Genomic DNA, 15,691 nt, shown 5'->3' on the forward strand with positions numbered 1-15,691 from the left:
GCAGGCGGTGGACACAGCTCACAGCTGGCTCCCGGGCACACACCCAGGCAACACTCTAACTCAGAAAGATGCACACGCCCCTGCGTTCACAGCAGCAGGACAGGGAAGCAGGCTGAGCCCATCGCAGGCAGTGGACACAGAAGACGCGGTCCATGCACACAGTGGGCTGAAAGAGAATGGAATGACGCTGTTTCCATGACATGGGTGCAACTGGAGACTGTCATACCAAGTGAAGTAAGAAAGAGAAAGGCACTGCCGGGGTCCAGCCCCGGTTGGATCCAGGGTATCTTCAGGGTGATGGCGTCGGTGACTGAGATTTAAAGATAAGGAAAGAATGAGAGTGAATACTATAGTGGAGAAAATAGAGGAGAAAAGAGGCTGATGTTCCTTGGTTTATACAGAAAATCAATAACGTCTTGAGACAAGAGACTTGCACTGTCTACGTAGGCCACAGGCACCCTCCTGGTCTCCCAAGGGAGAAAAGACATGGGGCACCTTCACGTTCAGGTCTTAGAAGCCCAGGCAAATGAGTAGACACAGCAGACCTCTGTGGTCCAGATGGGAACTAGCCTGAAAGAAGAGTAAGAAAGAGAAAGGAAGAAAGACACTGGGAGACCAAGCTTCTTCAGTGAGTGAGGCCCATCACTTTATTTTCAGAGAGAGCTTTTATACCCTGAGTTGTACATACAGCAAGGTGAAAAATGCAGAGTCAACTCAACATTCCATCAGTATTAACTTTTATCGCTACTAGGTTCTTTCCTGCAAGAGTCTTATTTTTTTGTACATTATCTTCTGGCCCAGAGGCCTGTTGATATTTTATGACCCCTTTTTAATAAAGGTTGGTCAGCCAGAACAATAATTTTCCCTTAAAGTGTTTCTTCTTAAATTCCTAGCCTGTGTCACCCTTAAAGTACAGAGTTACATTTTTATGGAGCAAAGATTCAGCAGGTTACAGCAAAGAAAGAACTTATTAACTCAAAGTCTAATGTTGCTAATGCTAAGGCTACTGCTTGTTTTTTCTACATCCTGACTATATGCACTCCCAGAAACACAATGGATAAGGGATGTGAGAACTTGGCAGCAAGCATTGGCTCAACAGTGTTGCAAGAGTCTGGATAAACCTGCCAAGTAAACTAGAATGCTAACAGGGGGTTTGAATTGAAACACTCTTATCTTGTCCAGTATATTTATTAGCTAGAGCCCTAAGTTGATTTTTTCCAGAAAAAGGTGGTCGCGGATAGCCCCCTGTTAATGTCAGAAGAGTTGGTGAAAGGCATAAAATAGTAAGACAGACAGATTCTGATTTGGGGGGTAGATGCTCGAGCAGGTCCAGGGGGTCCCTCGAGTCCTGATCCGCCTTGCTCGTCAGGTCTCTCCACATGACCTTGTCATGGGTGGGATCGGCCCAGGGAGTCCCTCGAGTCCTGCATGACCTTGTCATGGGTGGGATCTCCTGTGCTGGCTCCCGGCAAGGCACCATAGACACCACGTACATGCAGAATCTAAAGCATGGCACAAATGAACCTGACTGTTAAACAGAGTCACAGACACACAGAACCAGCCGGCAGTGGCCAAGCAGGAGGGGCTGGGGTTAGCAGGTATGAGCTTTCATGTACAGAATGGAGAAACAGGGCCCCACTTTATATGTTTATATACAGAGAATATTCAGTGTCCTAGGATCAACCATAAGGGAAAAGAATATTTTTTTAAAATGTGTGTACGTGTATAACTGAATCATCTTGCTGTACAGCAGAAATTAATACTGTAAGTCAACTATACCTCAATAAAAATATTGATAAAAAAATTTTTAATGCAGAACAGTTTAGCTGAGGGAGAGATTTCTAACAGGATGAGAAGGAAGTCAGGAGTGTTTATTACCCAAACCAGTGAGGGAGTTACTGAGTGTGTGCTTGTCGCGAGCGGCATTAGGCATTACTGACATAATGGAGGCACGGCACCAGCCCTCTCTCCTGATTGTGTAGGCATGGACCCGGAATGAAGGAGTTAGCTCTTGTGATTCTGACTTGTTCTTTCCTTTCTTTGGTTGAGTTGGCTGGAAAGAATATTAAGGTGCTTATTGTTCCTAAGAGAAGTGTGAGAAAGCACAAAGCCTTCTGCAGTTGTGCCCAGAAAATAATCTATAAAGTAACCATTGACATTTGTTCAAGGATTTTTGCAAAGAATGTTCCAGGATGAGCATGTAGGCCGCAGCTTGAGGCCACGGGAAGGATTGTTATCTGAGACCTGTTTTTGAGGGAAATGTTTATGGCAAAGGAAGTTTGCTGAGCTTCAGCTCAGTTCAGTCGCTCAGTTGTGTCTGACTCTGTGACCCCATGAATCACAGCACGCCAGGCCTCCCTGTCCATCACCAACTCTTAGGGTTTAGGAATAATTAAGAATACTAGAAGCCTTTTTAGGAGATAGTGAGCTTAGGATACTAGGGGCAAGCAGGATTAGAAAGATAAGAAATAAACTGAGGAATGCAGTATGCAGCCCAGAATAAGCATGCAGTGTAATCACAAGGAAACACGATTCTGGGAGAATCGCTGCAGCAGGAGCTCTGTTTGAAGGGCAACAAGGAGACAATAATCTGTGTGAGAGGGAACTGAAAATGTCAAACCTCTGACCTGATGCTTTTGTCAAAGGATAGAAGAAGACCTGAGGCTTGACATAAACGTGTAGTCCCTCGCCCAGAGTCGGAGGCTGCATCATTCCCCGCCGACACCGCTCATCCCGTCAGGCTGGCCCCCTGGCTGCTGGAGCTGGACTCCACGATGCGCACACGTCTCAGCAAACCTGAGACACGTTCCAGTTCTCCCAGAATAGAATTACTGAAGATTGGCTCTAAATCCTAGCATTTTTTAACAAGAGAAAACATACTTTACGAAAGTCTTATTTATTGTTCTACATGGAGATGTAATTTAAAGCATGGCTGCTGTAATTAATACTATATTGTATATCTGAATGTTGCTAAAAGAGTAGATCCTTAAAGTTCTCATCACAAGAAAAAAATTTTTTGTGACAGTGGATGATAGTGTTAACTAGACTTACTGTGATTATTTTGCAATAGATACAAATAGTGAGTCATCATGCTGTACAACTGAAACTCATATAATGTTATATGTCAATTATACCTCAATAAGAATACTAATTAATTCCTTAAAATAATCCAGTTAAAACCAGATTCAAAAGTCAGGTCACAGAGTTAGGTTATAAGCTTTCACTTCCAGAGTGTGATTTTGGTTTACAGCACAAGTGGCCCTTCTTGACCTCTTCCCAGATATCGTCTAACAAAAAGGCATTGAGTTCTCTGGGCTGTACACGTCTTTGAAGAGTTAATTAGTCTAAACTAGCGGCCACTGAATAATTTTCATAAAAAGCTTTAAATCATTGGATGTCAGGCATGAAAAAAGTTGATGTACAGACAAGGCAACTAATCGACTCACATAGTGAATGTCCATAATTATTACCTAGTAAGAAGGAAACTAATTCACACAGCTGGAGATGATGATCCCCCAGAACGCTCCAATCTCTGACGTCAGAGCAGTTAGCATAGCACTATTGTGCTATTTCCTTGTACTGTTTGCAAGAAAGAGAAAAAGGCCATCCTACCCAAATTAACAAGACATTTTTAGAGGCTAGGCATTTATAAATCAGGGCATTTATAAATCAGGCATTTATAAGGCAGAAGTATGTTGGAAATTCATAGCCTTTTTGCTTCCGCTCCTTGATGTCACATTCATTCCAGAAGGTATCTTTGTTTGGCTTTTATCTCTGTTTGTCTAGAAGATTATCACGGAAAAAACAAAACCAAGAGCTTAGCTTATGTAATTCAGTAAAACAGGTGCACCAAGATATTTTGACAAAACAAGGCACCATGTAACTTAAAGAAGTTGTTTTTATCAGTGAGCTGTTAATTTCTACTCTATTCAAAACACATAAAAATGAATTTTCCATAAATGAAACTGTCAGTGGAGAAAATGAGACCTTTAGGCATGTAAGAATATCTGTCAACAGTGAAGAGTAAAAAAACTAAAGTTAAGAAACTTTCCTTGCTTCTCTAACTTTGTAATTTCAGTAGAAAGAAATTGAATGCAGGCAGAAAACAAAATTACATAACTCCCAGCTTATTTAATCTCCTAGGCATTGATGTATACAAATTTATATCTTTTTTATATAAACCATCCAGCTCATTTAGAGGCCACAGAGAGAGTAAGCTTGCACAGTGAGTGAGTGTGTGTTCTTGGTGGGGAAATGTGATTTGGATGGTGGTTTGGTTAAACTAACAACCTGAAGACTGTTCATTTAATTGGTGTATTACTCCTCCTGGAAAGCAAAACGAGGCAAGAGAGTAAGATCACTAATTGTTGAGTCCCTGGTAAGTTTAAACATGTGACTGACACAGACATACACAATCAGAAATTGTCACCTGCTTACCCAGTGCGCTGGCTGTGATTTGTCCGCCCTCCAGGGAGATACAGTTCTGAGAGTGACGTGTGGAGCTTCGGCATCCTGCTCTGGGAGACCTTCAGCCTGGGGGTCTGCCCCTACCCTGGAATGACAAACCAGCAGGCCCGGGAACAGGTGGAAAGAGGTGAGTTCAAGACACAGGGTAGCAGTGTTCACGGCCGACACCGGGGCAGGCTGAGGCTGCGTCTGCTTTTCCCAGACAGAGGAAGGCGATGCTGTTTGGGTACATGATAGACACAAGTTTGTGTGTGTGTTTAGTCACTCAGACATGTCTGACTCTGTGACCCCATGGACTGTGGCCCACCAGGCTCCTCTGTCCATGGGATTTCAAAGGCAAGAATACTGGTTGGGTTGCTGTTTCCTTCTCCAGGGGATCTTTGCAACCCAGGGATCGAAGCCAGGTCTCCTGCTTGGCAGGTGGATTCTTTATCACGAGCTGTCAGCAAAGCCCAATCAAAAAGGTGTTGGTACATCTGCACACAGCAAAAACCAACGACAAAGCCTTGGGAACATCCCAGCACCTTGGAAACAGAAGGCTCTAGGCTCTTCTTCCACTCCCTCTGCCTAGCACAACATCTGCAAGGCTGTGCCGTTCACTCTTTTCCAGGGAAACAGTTAAGAGGCTCAGGAACAGTATCTGTTTTTTATGCTGTGCCAAATAAACACCGTTAATGTCCCTACTAATTGAAAGGTAGTTAGACTCCAGGAAGAAGTTGACAGTCTTGTAACAGTTCTGAAGAAACCCGGTGGTATTCTCAGACCAAAGGCAGGCCTGAGCATGCAATGCTGACACCCTCGCGTGGACCTGTGTGTCCACGGCTTCCAACAAATGCCAGCGCCCTAGCTTCAGGCCCCCCCACGGGGGCATGGTTGTAGGGTTGGGGGCAGGAGGGTGGCTTGACAGCATCCTTCCTAACCCTGAGGACATGCGGACAGGCACACGCATCCCACCCAGCACCCTGCTGGGACACTGCCTGGTGACTATGAATTAAAGACTCTTCTCAGCTGTAAAGCAATATGACTTGTATTCATGCTTATTTCACTTTTGAGGTAATGTTTCTAAATCCTCATCCTCTCTTCACCTTCAGAAACCTGAGCTGAAGAGGTGGTTTAAAAAAAAGAAAAAAACTGCCCACAGCATCTAAAAGCTAATACTTGGAGCAGCTAAAACGTGCGCTTGTGTGTGCTGTTTCCCACATCAGGCTTTGTTCATTTGTCACAAACACAAAATGGGTTCCTGGCACTAGAAGTAATGCTGTTGCTCTGTAATATTAAAACCTGCATTACTTACAGGAAAAAAAAAAAAAAACCAGCCTGCCCTAAAATGGCATTTTTGTTTCTGTTAACCGACAACATAGGGTACTGCAAACTGCGCGATGCCCTGTGTGAACAGTGATGTCTGGTTATCCCCATCCTAAATTCTTTGTCCTTCTCTTGTGTCTTCAGGATACCGGATGTCAGCCCCTCAGCACTGCCCAGAGGACATATTTAAAATCATGATGAAGTGCTGGGATTATAAACCCGAAAACCGCCCCAAGTTCAGCGAACTTCAGAAAGAGCTCGCGGCCATCAAGAAGAAGATCACGTAGTGACGGAGCCGCGTGGACGTGGCCTCTCCTCCCGCAGAGTAATACTGTTCTCCTTGTTAACCATGAGTGTATACCGTGTTGTGTGCAACCGTCTTCTAAGGTTACTTTTTTATTAACTGTTTTTTAAAATATGTGCTGTTTAAGAAAAAAAAAAAGGCATTGAAGCAGCAGTCCTTGCACGGGCGTGCCTAGCTCAGCCCCGCGGGAGCAGACAGGCACGGGCTCTCGCGTGCGGGGAGCCCGCCTGTCTTGCCCGCACCGGGAGCTCTGGCGCTCTGCAGGGCCGCTTTCCTTCAGGCCCGGCTCCCCGCTGCCGCCCCGGCCGCGGACTCCGCTCCGTCCGTCCGTGCGCCGCCCGGCACGCCGTGTCTGCGAGGCATGTCCCGACCAAAGTCAGCTTTCTGCGCCGCCAGGGCGGGAGCGTGTTGGTAAATATCACTTCACACTGAGAACTGTTCAGACCTCCCAGGGGATTTTTCTCCTTTCTCGCCAGAAATAAGCATAAGAACCCTCCCATTTCTGTCCTCCCAGTCAGGCTGTGGTTTTCCTCCTTTTTGTCGGAGATGGTGGCTGGAGTCCCCTCACAGAGCTGGCAGTTGAGGCCGCGGCTTTTAGAGGCCGTTTTGGACGGCTGTGACCTGTGGCAGAGTCACGCCTGCACACACACAGACACACGTGCACACACACAGACACACACACGTTATGATCTGAATTCATGAACAAGGTTCTGAGAAATGTTTCCAGGAGCTGTTAGGTACAGCCCTCTCGGCGACCAGAAATTGTTTAGGGAAGCTCCAATGCACAAGTCCCCAAAAGTCAGAGTGTGCTTTGAAGCGCCTTCATTTGAGAGGAGACATCTGGGATTCAGTTCCGTTCACCCGCGCCGCTGTCCAGGGCGGTCCGAACTGAATGGCCCTAGTCCATAAGCATTCCTGTGCGTGCACCCGGGCATGTGTGCACGCTCCCCCCCCCCCCCCCCACCACCACCACCACACACACAGACAATACCAGGAAGTCAGGCAGCTGGGAGCGGAGTGGACGGCTCCGCAGTCAGAGGAGCATTATCGAGGAGGAAGCTGTAGAGGCGCCTGCTTTGTCCGCTCCCTGTTCACTTGCTCTCACGGCGCTACCTGGGAACTCTTACCGTTGGCGGACAGCTGTGAGCGCAGCGTGGAGATGTGTCACGGGGAAAACGCTGCCGGGTTTAAACTAGGATTCTCTTCGGCTGACTCTTAGCTGCATCCAGGGAACTTACCCCATGTTCTGTATATAGTTGCCTCAGGAAACACGTGTGTGTAAGAGACGGTCACGCTCAGGGGTAAATGTGGCCTGGGAGCTTTTAGTGCGTGCTCCGGCCTGTGTCCAGACGCACAGCAGCGATCCTTTGGTCTGCCATTCAGTGCAGGCGTTTATGGGATGGAAATGCCTCCCGCCCCATCCACCCGCTTCCTCCTGGGAATATCACTGCGCAGGGAATAATGGTGAAGAGAAAAGGGGCTGTGTGTGTGTGAGTCTCATACGTTTCATGATTACCACATTCGGACTCAAATGAAAGCATAATAAACTTGCCCTCAAAAATAATGCAATACACAAGGCAACTTCTTTTAAAAGCAGCTTTGTTTCCCTTCTGTCAAATATGATGAGTAAGTGAAACCTTTTGATGGCATAAACTGCAGTAGATCATAGCACAGACTCAAGATTAAGAGCTCTACTCTACACTCACTTGCCAGCTTTCAAAAGCAGGAATAAAACAGGGACATTTCCGCCCTTTGCCAATGCTTCCAAGTGCACTTCTGTAGCATCCTTTATTAAAAACAAAAACAGCCTCCCATCACTTAGCAGCCCCAAAGCTTAGCTCTCAGCAAAGAGAGAGAATGAAGGTTTGGGCTTTAATTTTGAGAACAAGACCTGAAGCTTAATCTTTGCATTCTGGTGGAAAGAACGAACACGGCTTTGATATTTCACTCATCCAGGCCATTAGAATTTACAATTCACATCATATCTCTATGCTTAAATTAAAGAAGCTTTTCATAACGTCGTGACATCCGCAGCATTTAAATTCTATCTTATTCTGTATCCCAAAGCAGGCTGTGGTATAGTTCAGGATTAATAACTTCTTTCAGGGTCATATCAGTTGTATAGAATATTCACTTTAATAATAGGCACATGCATTATGAAAACCTTACGCAGACCACTTTTTTACCATTAATTTTGTTGTGCTTAAAGCATGATTTATTCATCCCTTCTGTCACTGATAATTATTGGGATTATGTACTTTAGGAGGCTAATCCATACCCAGAAAGCTCACATGCAAATACTCCTCTGAATTTGAAAGTTGATGTAGGGAAAGAGGGCTTCAGAAACATACAAAATAGACTTGTTTAGTAAGGAAACAGTGGTAACCAAAACTGCCGCTGGTCTGAATGTAATTCAGCCAGGCCACATCTGTGTTGTGAGTGGGTTTTCATTCTCTTGCATCTCTTCTCCTGTTCCGTTTCTGCCATCATTCCTTAAATTTATGACTACAGAGTAGGGGGCAGGTGAGCCCAGGCAGCTGGACCCTCACCTGCATTTTTCTGTCTTGAGTCACCAAGGAACCTGTATGAGAAATAGACAGGTCGGTCATCATTTTTCAAGGAAAGAAATCTTTTACTGTCAGGTAGGCATTTATTATCAACACAAGAAACCTAAAATTATTTTGTGTTCCATGTAACCTAAGGTTACTTCCCAAAGCCAATATTCTCTTTCTCTTCCAGGAAATAATAATAAAGGGTATGAATAGGCTTAGTTTAGATGCTCAAACCCGGAGGTTTCATTTCAGTCCATCCTGTCACTGGGTCCCAAGTGACAGATCTCATGTAAACATTTCTCTTTTATCTCCCAAATTTAAGTCAATATAGTTCTTCATCCATAATCCACCGTTTTATCACAAATACTGTATTATTGAAGCCTCTCACTAGCATTATCAGTGTAGAACATGAGTCTAAGTGTTTCAGCCAGTTTTCATATTTCACAACTTTTTTCATTTGAGGGTCGTTTTTAAAAGAATGTTCGGTCACCGAAACAGTCTTCATTTCCTTTAAACACAGGCCGATTTTCTTGTGTCTGTTCACCTCGTGTTTCAGCTGTGCCGCGTGGTCTCACATGAAGTTTGGCCAATACCACTGAGATAGCTACAGCGTCACAACTCTGGTGTGGCACGTGTCATGAAGAAAGTGTTTTAATTATATGCCACACACCGAGGACCTTATAGTGGGGTAAACACAGAAACGGCAACACAGAAAGTCCCGTCAAGGTCATCATTCAGTTACCTCAGTCACACCGCTTCCTGGTTTATTCTGGTGAGACGGGTGCACCTGAAAACCTTCCTGAGTGTGCCCTGTGGGCCCTGTTCTGGGACTGTGTGTCCTCTGAAGTGAGATTAGCTGATATTTTCTAAAAAGAAGTAGTTTGCCTTAACCTTCCTTTTACATACACATACTCCCCCATCACAAGATTGGTATTTTAGATGTTTCCTATCAACAGAATTGACTGTCTGTAAACACTGTTCTGAGTCACATGAAGACTAATTTTTGTATTTAGGAGGTCACAGCCCTCACTCAAACAGAATAAATGCAAAATACGAAAGACAACAAAGGGGCACATAACTGCAGAAGACACGGTTTCTTTATGTGTTCATATGTTAATTAAAGGAAAAAGATTTTATATGAAAATGAGTTTATATTACACTTCCATTATACTATTAAGTTAGCATGAAAGTTTACCATTAAAATAAAGTGTTACCTCTTTTATTACTAACTCTGATTTGCTTATAAATACCAGAAAATTTTTTATTAAATATTTTAGTTTTATTTATTTTCTCTCTTTTGAGTTTCATATCAAGTCTGAATACTGTATTATTTGGGAGGATCCAAAATCACATCTTAATTTCTGCCAAAGAAAATACACTGATTTAGAAGTCAGGATTTCACATACCATGATTACCTACTTGAAGGAGATACTGGCACAGTTGCAGAGTCCCACAAAATTCTCCTTTAGAAGACAATGCTATAATACAGAAGGTGTGTAAACTATATGTCTCAGTCATAATTCGATTTAAGGAAATATTTATTACCCCTTTGAAACCATCCTACTGCCTCATGCTGATTCAAAGGTTACATTCTGAATTGTTAAGTGTAGACATTAAAACTCAGCTGCCTAGTAAGGACTGAGATTCTGAGGTGGGAGGAAAACCCTACTGTACTAAATTCCTGATCACTTTAAATTGTGGAGAAGTGATGAGCGTAGGCTTCAGCGCCTCTGCTAATTAGACGCCGAGGCGAGCATGTGCAAAGAAGGAAGAGAAAGATTCCTCTGCGGCAGGAAGACTCAGCCCCTACGGAGACTGTCAGGTAGTTAAACTGGAACCAAGACTCTTGACGGTGTCGCTGGGGGGCCTGAGGAGGGTAGGGCCAGCAGGTCAGCGCCTTCCCCCACGCAACGTTTAGCAGAAGCAGAGAGGTCACCTGCCAGCGTGGGGCCTTTATGCAGGCGAGCCAACCCCTCTCCCGTCCACGGGAGCTGTGTCCCGTCCCTCGCTCTGAGCTGATGCCTTGCTGGCTGACACACGCTCACAGTCTGGACAGCTTGCAGGTTTGGCCACGTGTGTTCAGACTCAACAAAGACTACTCAAAGTCTCTCTATATGTGAGTTAGTGATCCTGTTTCGTAAAGTCAATCACTGATTACTCACACCTTACTAGAAATGTGGTTGCAGTGGGGCTGGTCACATAGAAGGGAGTGCATGCTGAGATCAATGCTGCTTCACCTTGCGGCAGATGTTAACTCACGGGCTCCGAGAGGCACCCCAGGGACACCTTCCTGGGATGAGCTCTGCTCTGGGAAAGCATGCAGTCCAGCAGGGTGGGAGGAAAACGACCGTTGAATAGCAGTGCTCCTTGTCTTTACACTGGTGGCATGGGAGGGAAAGCAATCTGGGCACCATCCTGAAGCCCATCTCTGCACAGCCTGGCCAGCCAAGGTCAGACACGGAAGGCAAGGCAGAGACACCAGGAAGGAAGACCAAAGGGCAGAAGAGCAAGCACGGAGAACCAGCACGGTGACTCGGGGGCTCATCCGCCAGCAAATGCAGGCAGCTCAGCGAGGGAGGGCAGCCCTCAAGGGGAGTTTTGAGCTGCTTCCCGCTGTATGTTACTACAGTCATGTAGGTCTTGAGTCCCTGCAACATTTCTTAAAGGACACCAAGTCAGCCATTGATCTGATTTTCTCTGCGTTCCCGGTACTCTCAAGAGGAAGCCACTGTTGCATGGTTCTTCTGGAAGAGGGCAGACAGGACAGGTTCAGCCCACCTCTTAAGCAGTGAAGAGCTGAAGGTGGTGCACGTGTGTCCGAGGGGTCAGCGCTGGAGGAAGACTGCAGTGAGAGCACCCACGTTGTATTTTATGCAGGAAAAGGTCCCTCCTGAGGGCCTCCAGCTTGCGATGTGAACAGATTTCCGCTTCCCTCCTTGCCAGCAGGCTTGTAGGAGCTTCCAGAGAAGAACATTTAAGAGTCACTAAAAAGATTCACATCTTGAATTCAGACATTACCTTCCCAAACGTTACCGCTGAAGTCAGAAGATATGAGTGTTCTATGGAAGAATGAAATGTTCTCAGTAATGGTAATGAGCCTGGTAGCAGCAATTTGTAATAAGGTAGCAGCCTTATCCATTTGGGAACTTTTTCTCAATGTCTGCCACGTCAGGTTCAAGGAACCCTGCTGGGTGCCAGTTTGTCTGTTTTCTTTTTTTTTGTTTCTGGTTGGTACTGATTTTTTTCTCTCACACCCAGTTTCTTAATCTTTTTAACAAAACAGAAGAGCCTTCTCTCATCAGCTTTTATCAGGCAGTGTCTTCATCAGCCTAGACCAAAGAGCTTCTCAGGTGCTCAGGGTGCCTCCCAGGGAGCTCCCAGGCATCCACCCACCAGGTCGACGGCACACGCTCTGTGAGAGGCCCCGGGCAGATGCAGCTCGGAACACCGAGAGGCCGTGTCATGGTCTCTGGAGGACACGGGACAACTGGGTGGCATGTGCGTGACCAGTCAGCTCTTGGGAGACTGTCCCAGGACGGAAGGACCAAGACGCGCCCGGGGAAGCAGCCTGCTGACTTGGCCGAGGAAGCTCGTTAGGTGACCTACCTCCTCCAGAGAAATGCCAAAACACTAATGGCTGTTTTCAGCCTCTGGAGATTTTCAGTCTTCCCACTCCACTCTTCTCTGCCAGTAAGTTTTATTGTTTCCTTCACTCTCCTCTTGTCAGGAAATGTCTGAAAGTATTTCAGTTGTACAGTGTCAAAGAGTTGTTTCATCGCTTCAGAAATGAGGGTAGCAATTATGAAGACTCCAATTTAAAATAAGGCATCCACCTAGAGATTCAGACCCCAAAGCGCCATTGTGTTGAAACCAAGCTCTGCCTTCAAGGTTCTCCCAGAGCAGTACTCTTCCTCCAAAGCCAAACATCACTGTCTTGTCTGTGGACATCTTAGAATAAGCACCTTCCAGAATCTATCCAAAGCAGATTCTAAAATGACACACTAAGGAACCAGATTTCAACAATTAAAGTGATGACAGAAACACTATTTTCATCTCTCTGTACTCAGTTAAAACACCCCTGAGAAAACTGGAACCACCCAGGCAGTTCATCTTAGCAGCAGCTAGTGTCTTATTTTGAAAGAATAGGACAGATGTTAGTGGGAAATAGCAGTGTACACAGGATGAGTATAAGATGGCCATTAAAAAAATAAATCCCAATTCCCACATTAAAACTGCAAAAATCTGAGGATGAAAAACGAAGTTGTTTCCAAACATTTATTTTCTTCATGTCAAATTGTACAGCCTTGGTGGGGGTCATCTTTTGGGTTACCTGAAAGATATTTATGAAGCAAAAAACTAAATGCCCTCCCTCCAACCCCTGATAGGAACTTAAATTTCTAAGTGCCCTGGATTCAGAAATGTAAGGGCTAAGAGGGAATCTTGAAAGTTATTACTGAGATCCCAGGCAAGAGGACCATCCTGGCAGTTTTGCAAGCTTGTTAATCCATGTTTTTGTTTTTTCAAACATGAAAGAGTGGGGTGGGGGGTGGGGGGCAAAATATTATTACCTAGAAATTTTCCTTTTGCAAATAGTTTGACTTGGTAGAAGTAAACTTCCTTGCCTGATGTTAAGAAATGACCAACTGTTGTAAGCAAATGCAGAGGGCATGGTGTCCAGAGCCATACTTAATGCGACTGTGAATGTTTTCCCCTAACCCAAAGTGTGGCAGGTCTTATATTTAGACAACAAGATGCCATGGCGGCCCATTCCCTGCCGGACTAATTGCTTTGTGGAAGACCAATTCCAACAGAAATGAACTTACTTGCCATGATTTCTCTTCTGATCCTAGGCCTTTCACACTTGAGATGCACAGAAAATATACATGTTTTAATGGAATTCACTATTTTTGACTTTCGTGTCAAAGAGATTGGTTCCAGAAGGCTCACCTGATTCCCCATAACAAGTATGTTTTATAATCCCCTGTGATTCTAAATCCAATCCCAGCTATAGGTTCTGAGCATCAAATCAAAATCAAAGATAAAGGGGACCTGCTAGACAGGGGTTTTGGTTCTTTCAGGTTCATGCCCACAGTAGCCAGAAAACATGAAGCTCCCTCTTGCTTGATGACCATTTCACCATATGAAGTGTCAGTTTCCCCATGCCAGCCTGCGACAGAACCAGACTCTCACCAAGGACCAGTGGCCATTCTCCTTCGGCACTGAGATTTCCTACTGAAACAGCTTGGCTGGGCAGAGGTGTATAGATTTCATGCTTACCTCATGCTAAATATATCAAAGCAGACAGCCTGCTTAAGTAACATGAGTCCAGCAGGGCTTGGTGGTGGTGTGAGTTCTGCTGACTTTACAGTATGGTTTCTTGGTGTTTTCTCTTGGTTTGGTCTGGTGAGTGCCCTGAACAATCGGACCTCTCTAAAGTCATAGCCATACAACCACATAGGGTTAGGAAAAGCCATATAAATACAGGAGAATCAGGCCAAGTTGTCACAGTTCCAGGAACAGCCCTGACTTCGGGGAGCGCAAGCACACGGGAAGCAAAGACAAAACGTACAGATGTTTTCTGGGCCGTGGGACGGTGGCACTCTGGCCCAAGGTGGATGGCCCCTGGTGCGGGCCACAGTGAGTGCAGCAGGAATGTGCCTTTCTGGGTTGCTCCCGCTCCCCTTTGTTAAAAGACAAGGGTTGGGGGTGCGGAGGAACGGGCCTGCCCTCAGCCCCCATGGTGCGGGCCTCCGCTGGGAAGCCTCGTTTCCAGCAGGGCACTCTGGGTCACGGCTTCCTTTCAGTACCAATGTTGTCAGGTTAAAGCACCTGTGGGCTTCTGTTGTTAGTTTAAAATAATATATTTGTGAAGCAGATTAAAGAAACACTGGAAATAGGGTGCCTCTCATTAAAAGCTCAAGTGTAAGACACACAAGCAAGGCCTTTGGTGAGTTTGCCTTGCTTTGTAAAACAAGTCTGAAAATGAATGAGATGGATATCTGGGTGGGTAGCTGTCTTGTCTTTTACCGTTTTTAATGCGGATCTGTATTTAACACTTATTTAATTGTTAGTTTTACATTCAGAAGAAATACACTTTGGCTAACATAGGGTGTTTTTAAATGGTTTTCTACTTTTTTAAAACACAATTTCATCATTTTTGTATGCGTAGATCATTTTTGAATAGCCCCTTTTTCGTTTCCAATAGACCAATTACCGCTCATAGATCGGTGGGACTTTTTTGTAAACTGTATTCTTATAATAAATGTAAAACATCTGTAGCAAACCGTGCCTCGTCTGTTTAATCTTCCCATTGTGTTTATGTTTCTCTTCCTATTCCGTATAAATATTCTCTAAGCAGAAGAAAAGGGAGGAGAGGTTTCCATGGTAACTGGCCTCCTAGGGATGAATAGCGTTTAGGAAATTATTAGCTTTCAGTTTCTCTGTAATGAAGCTTATGCATTCTGATGACAATGGGCATGTGTTGCTTCCAGTCTGATCACTGCTTCCTCTGTTTAGAAATCGAGACTGAAGTTCAAGTCCCATTTCTCTGTGTGGACTGTTTGCCAGGGTTTCTGCAGCTGCTGCTTCATAGCAGGATTTGTTTAGACATAACAAGAGGATTCAGGGGAGAAAGGTGGCTGAAAGGGATGTTTGGAAAGAGACTCGGCAAGCCGCTGCTGTGTGGCAGTTACCCGTGTGCACCCTTGACGGCTTGTGTTCGGGGCTGGGCGGGTCACGGGGCCAAGATGCTGGGCTTCTGCTTCCCCTTCAGTCGGCAAGTCAATATCTTTCTAAGACGCAGGCTGTGGTATTTACATGGGCTCCCCTGCGCTACACCAGGCCCTGTCCCCTCCTCAGCCTTGCATTAGGAAGGGCAAGCACAGCCCTGTCCCCTCCTCGGCCTTGCATTAGGAAGGGCAAGCACAGCCCTCTCAGAAGCCCAGGTTTCCCGCCAGGGGGGCGGGGGGGTGTAGCCGCTCCAGCTTCTTGGGCCGACAGAGCCCACACGGCCCACTCTGAGCCTCCTGCACCCGCAGCACTCGGCGTGTCTGTGGCCCCTGGT

The 15,691-nt window shown here is 45.5% G+C and overlaps 1 protein-coding gene across 11 annotated transcripts in view; it reads left to right on the top strand.

Moving 5' to 3' along the window:
- Positions 1 to 14,911, top strand: part of FER (FER tyrosine kinase) — a 456,675-nt gene extending 441,764 nt beyond the window's left edge. For all 11 annotated transcript variants that reach the window (XM_042251005.2, XM_060416072.1, XM_060416073.1 and 8 more), the window contains 2 exons: positions 4,472 to 4,594; positions 5,917 to 14,911. In XM_042251005.2, coding sequence (XP_042106939.1) covers positions 4,472 to 4,594; positions 5,917 to 6,059 — 266 coding nt within the window. In that variant the 3' untranslated portion in view covers positions 6,060 to 14,911. The remainder of the gene's footprint in view (positions 1 to 4,471; positions 4,595 to 5,916) is intronic.
- The last annotated feature ends 780 nt before the right edge of the window (positions 14,912 to 15,691 follow it).

Source organism: Ovis aries, chromosome 5 (genome assembly GCF_016772045.2).
Source record: "Ovis aries strain OAR_USU_Benz2616 breed Rambouillet chromosome 5, ARS-UI_Ramb_v3.0, whole genome shotgun sequence".
In the NCBI taxonomy this organism is placed as follows: Eukaryota; Metazoa; Chordata; class Mammalia; order Artiodactyla; family Bovidae; genus Ovis; species Ovis aries.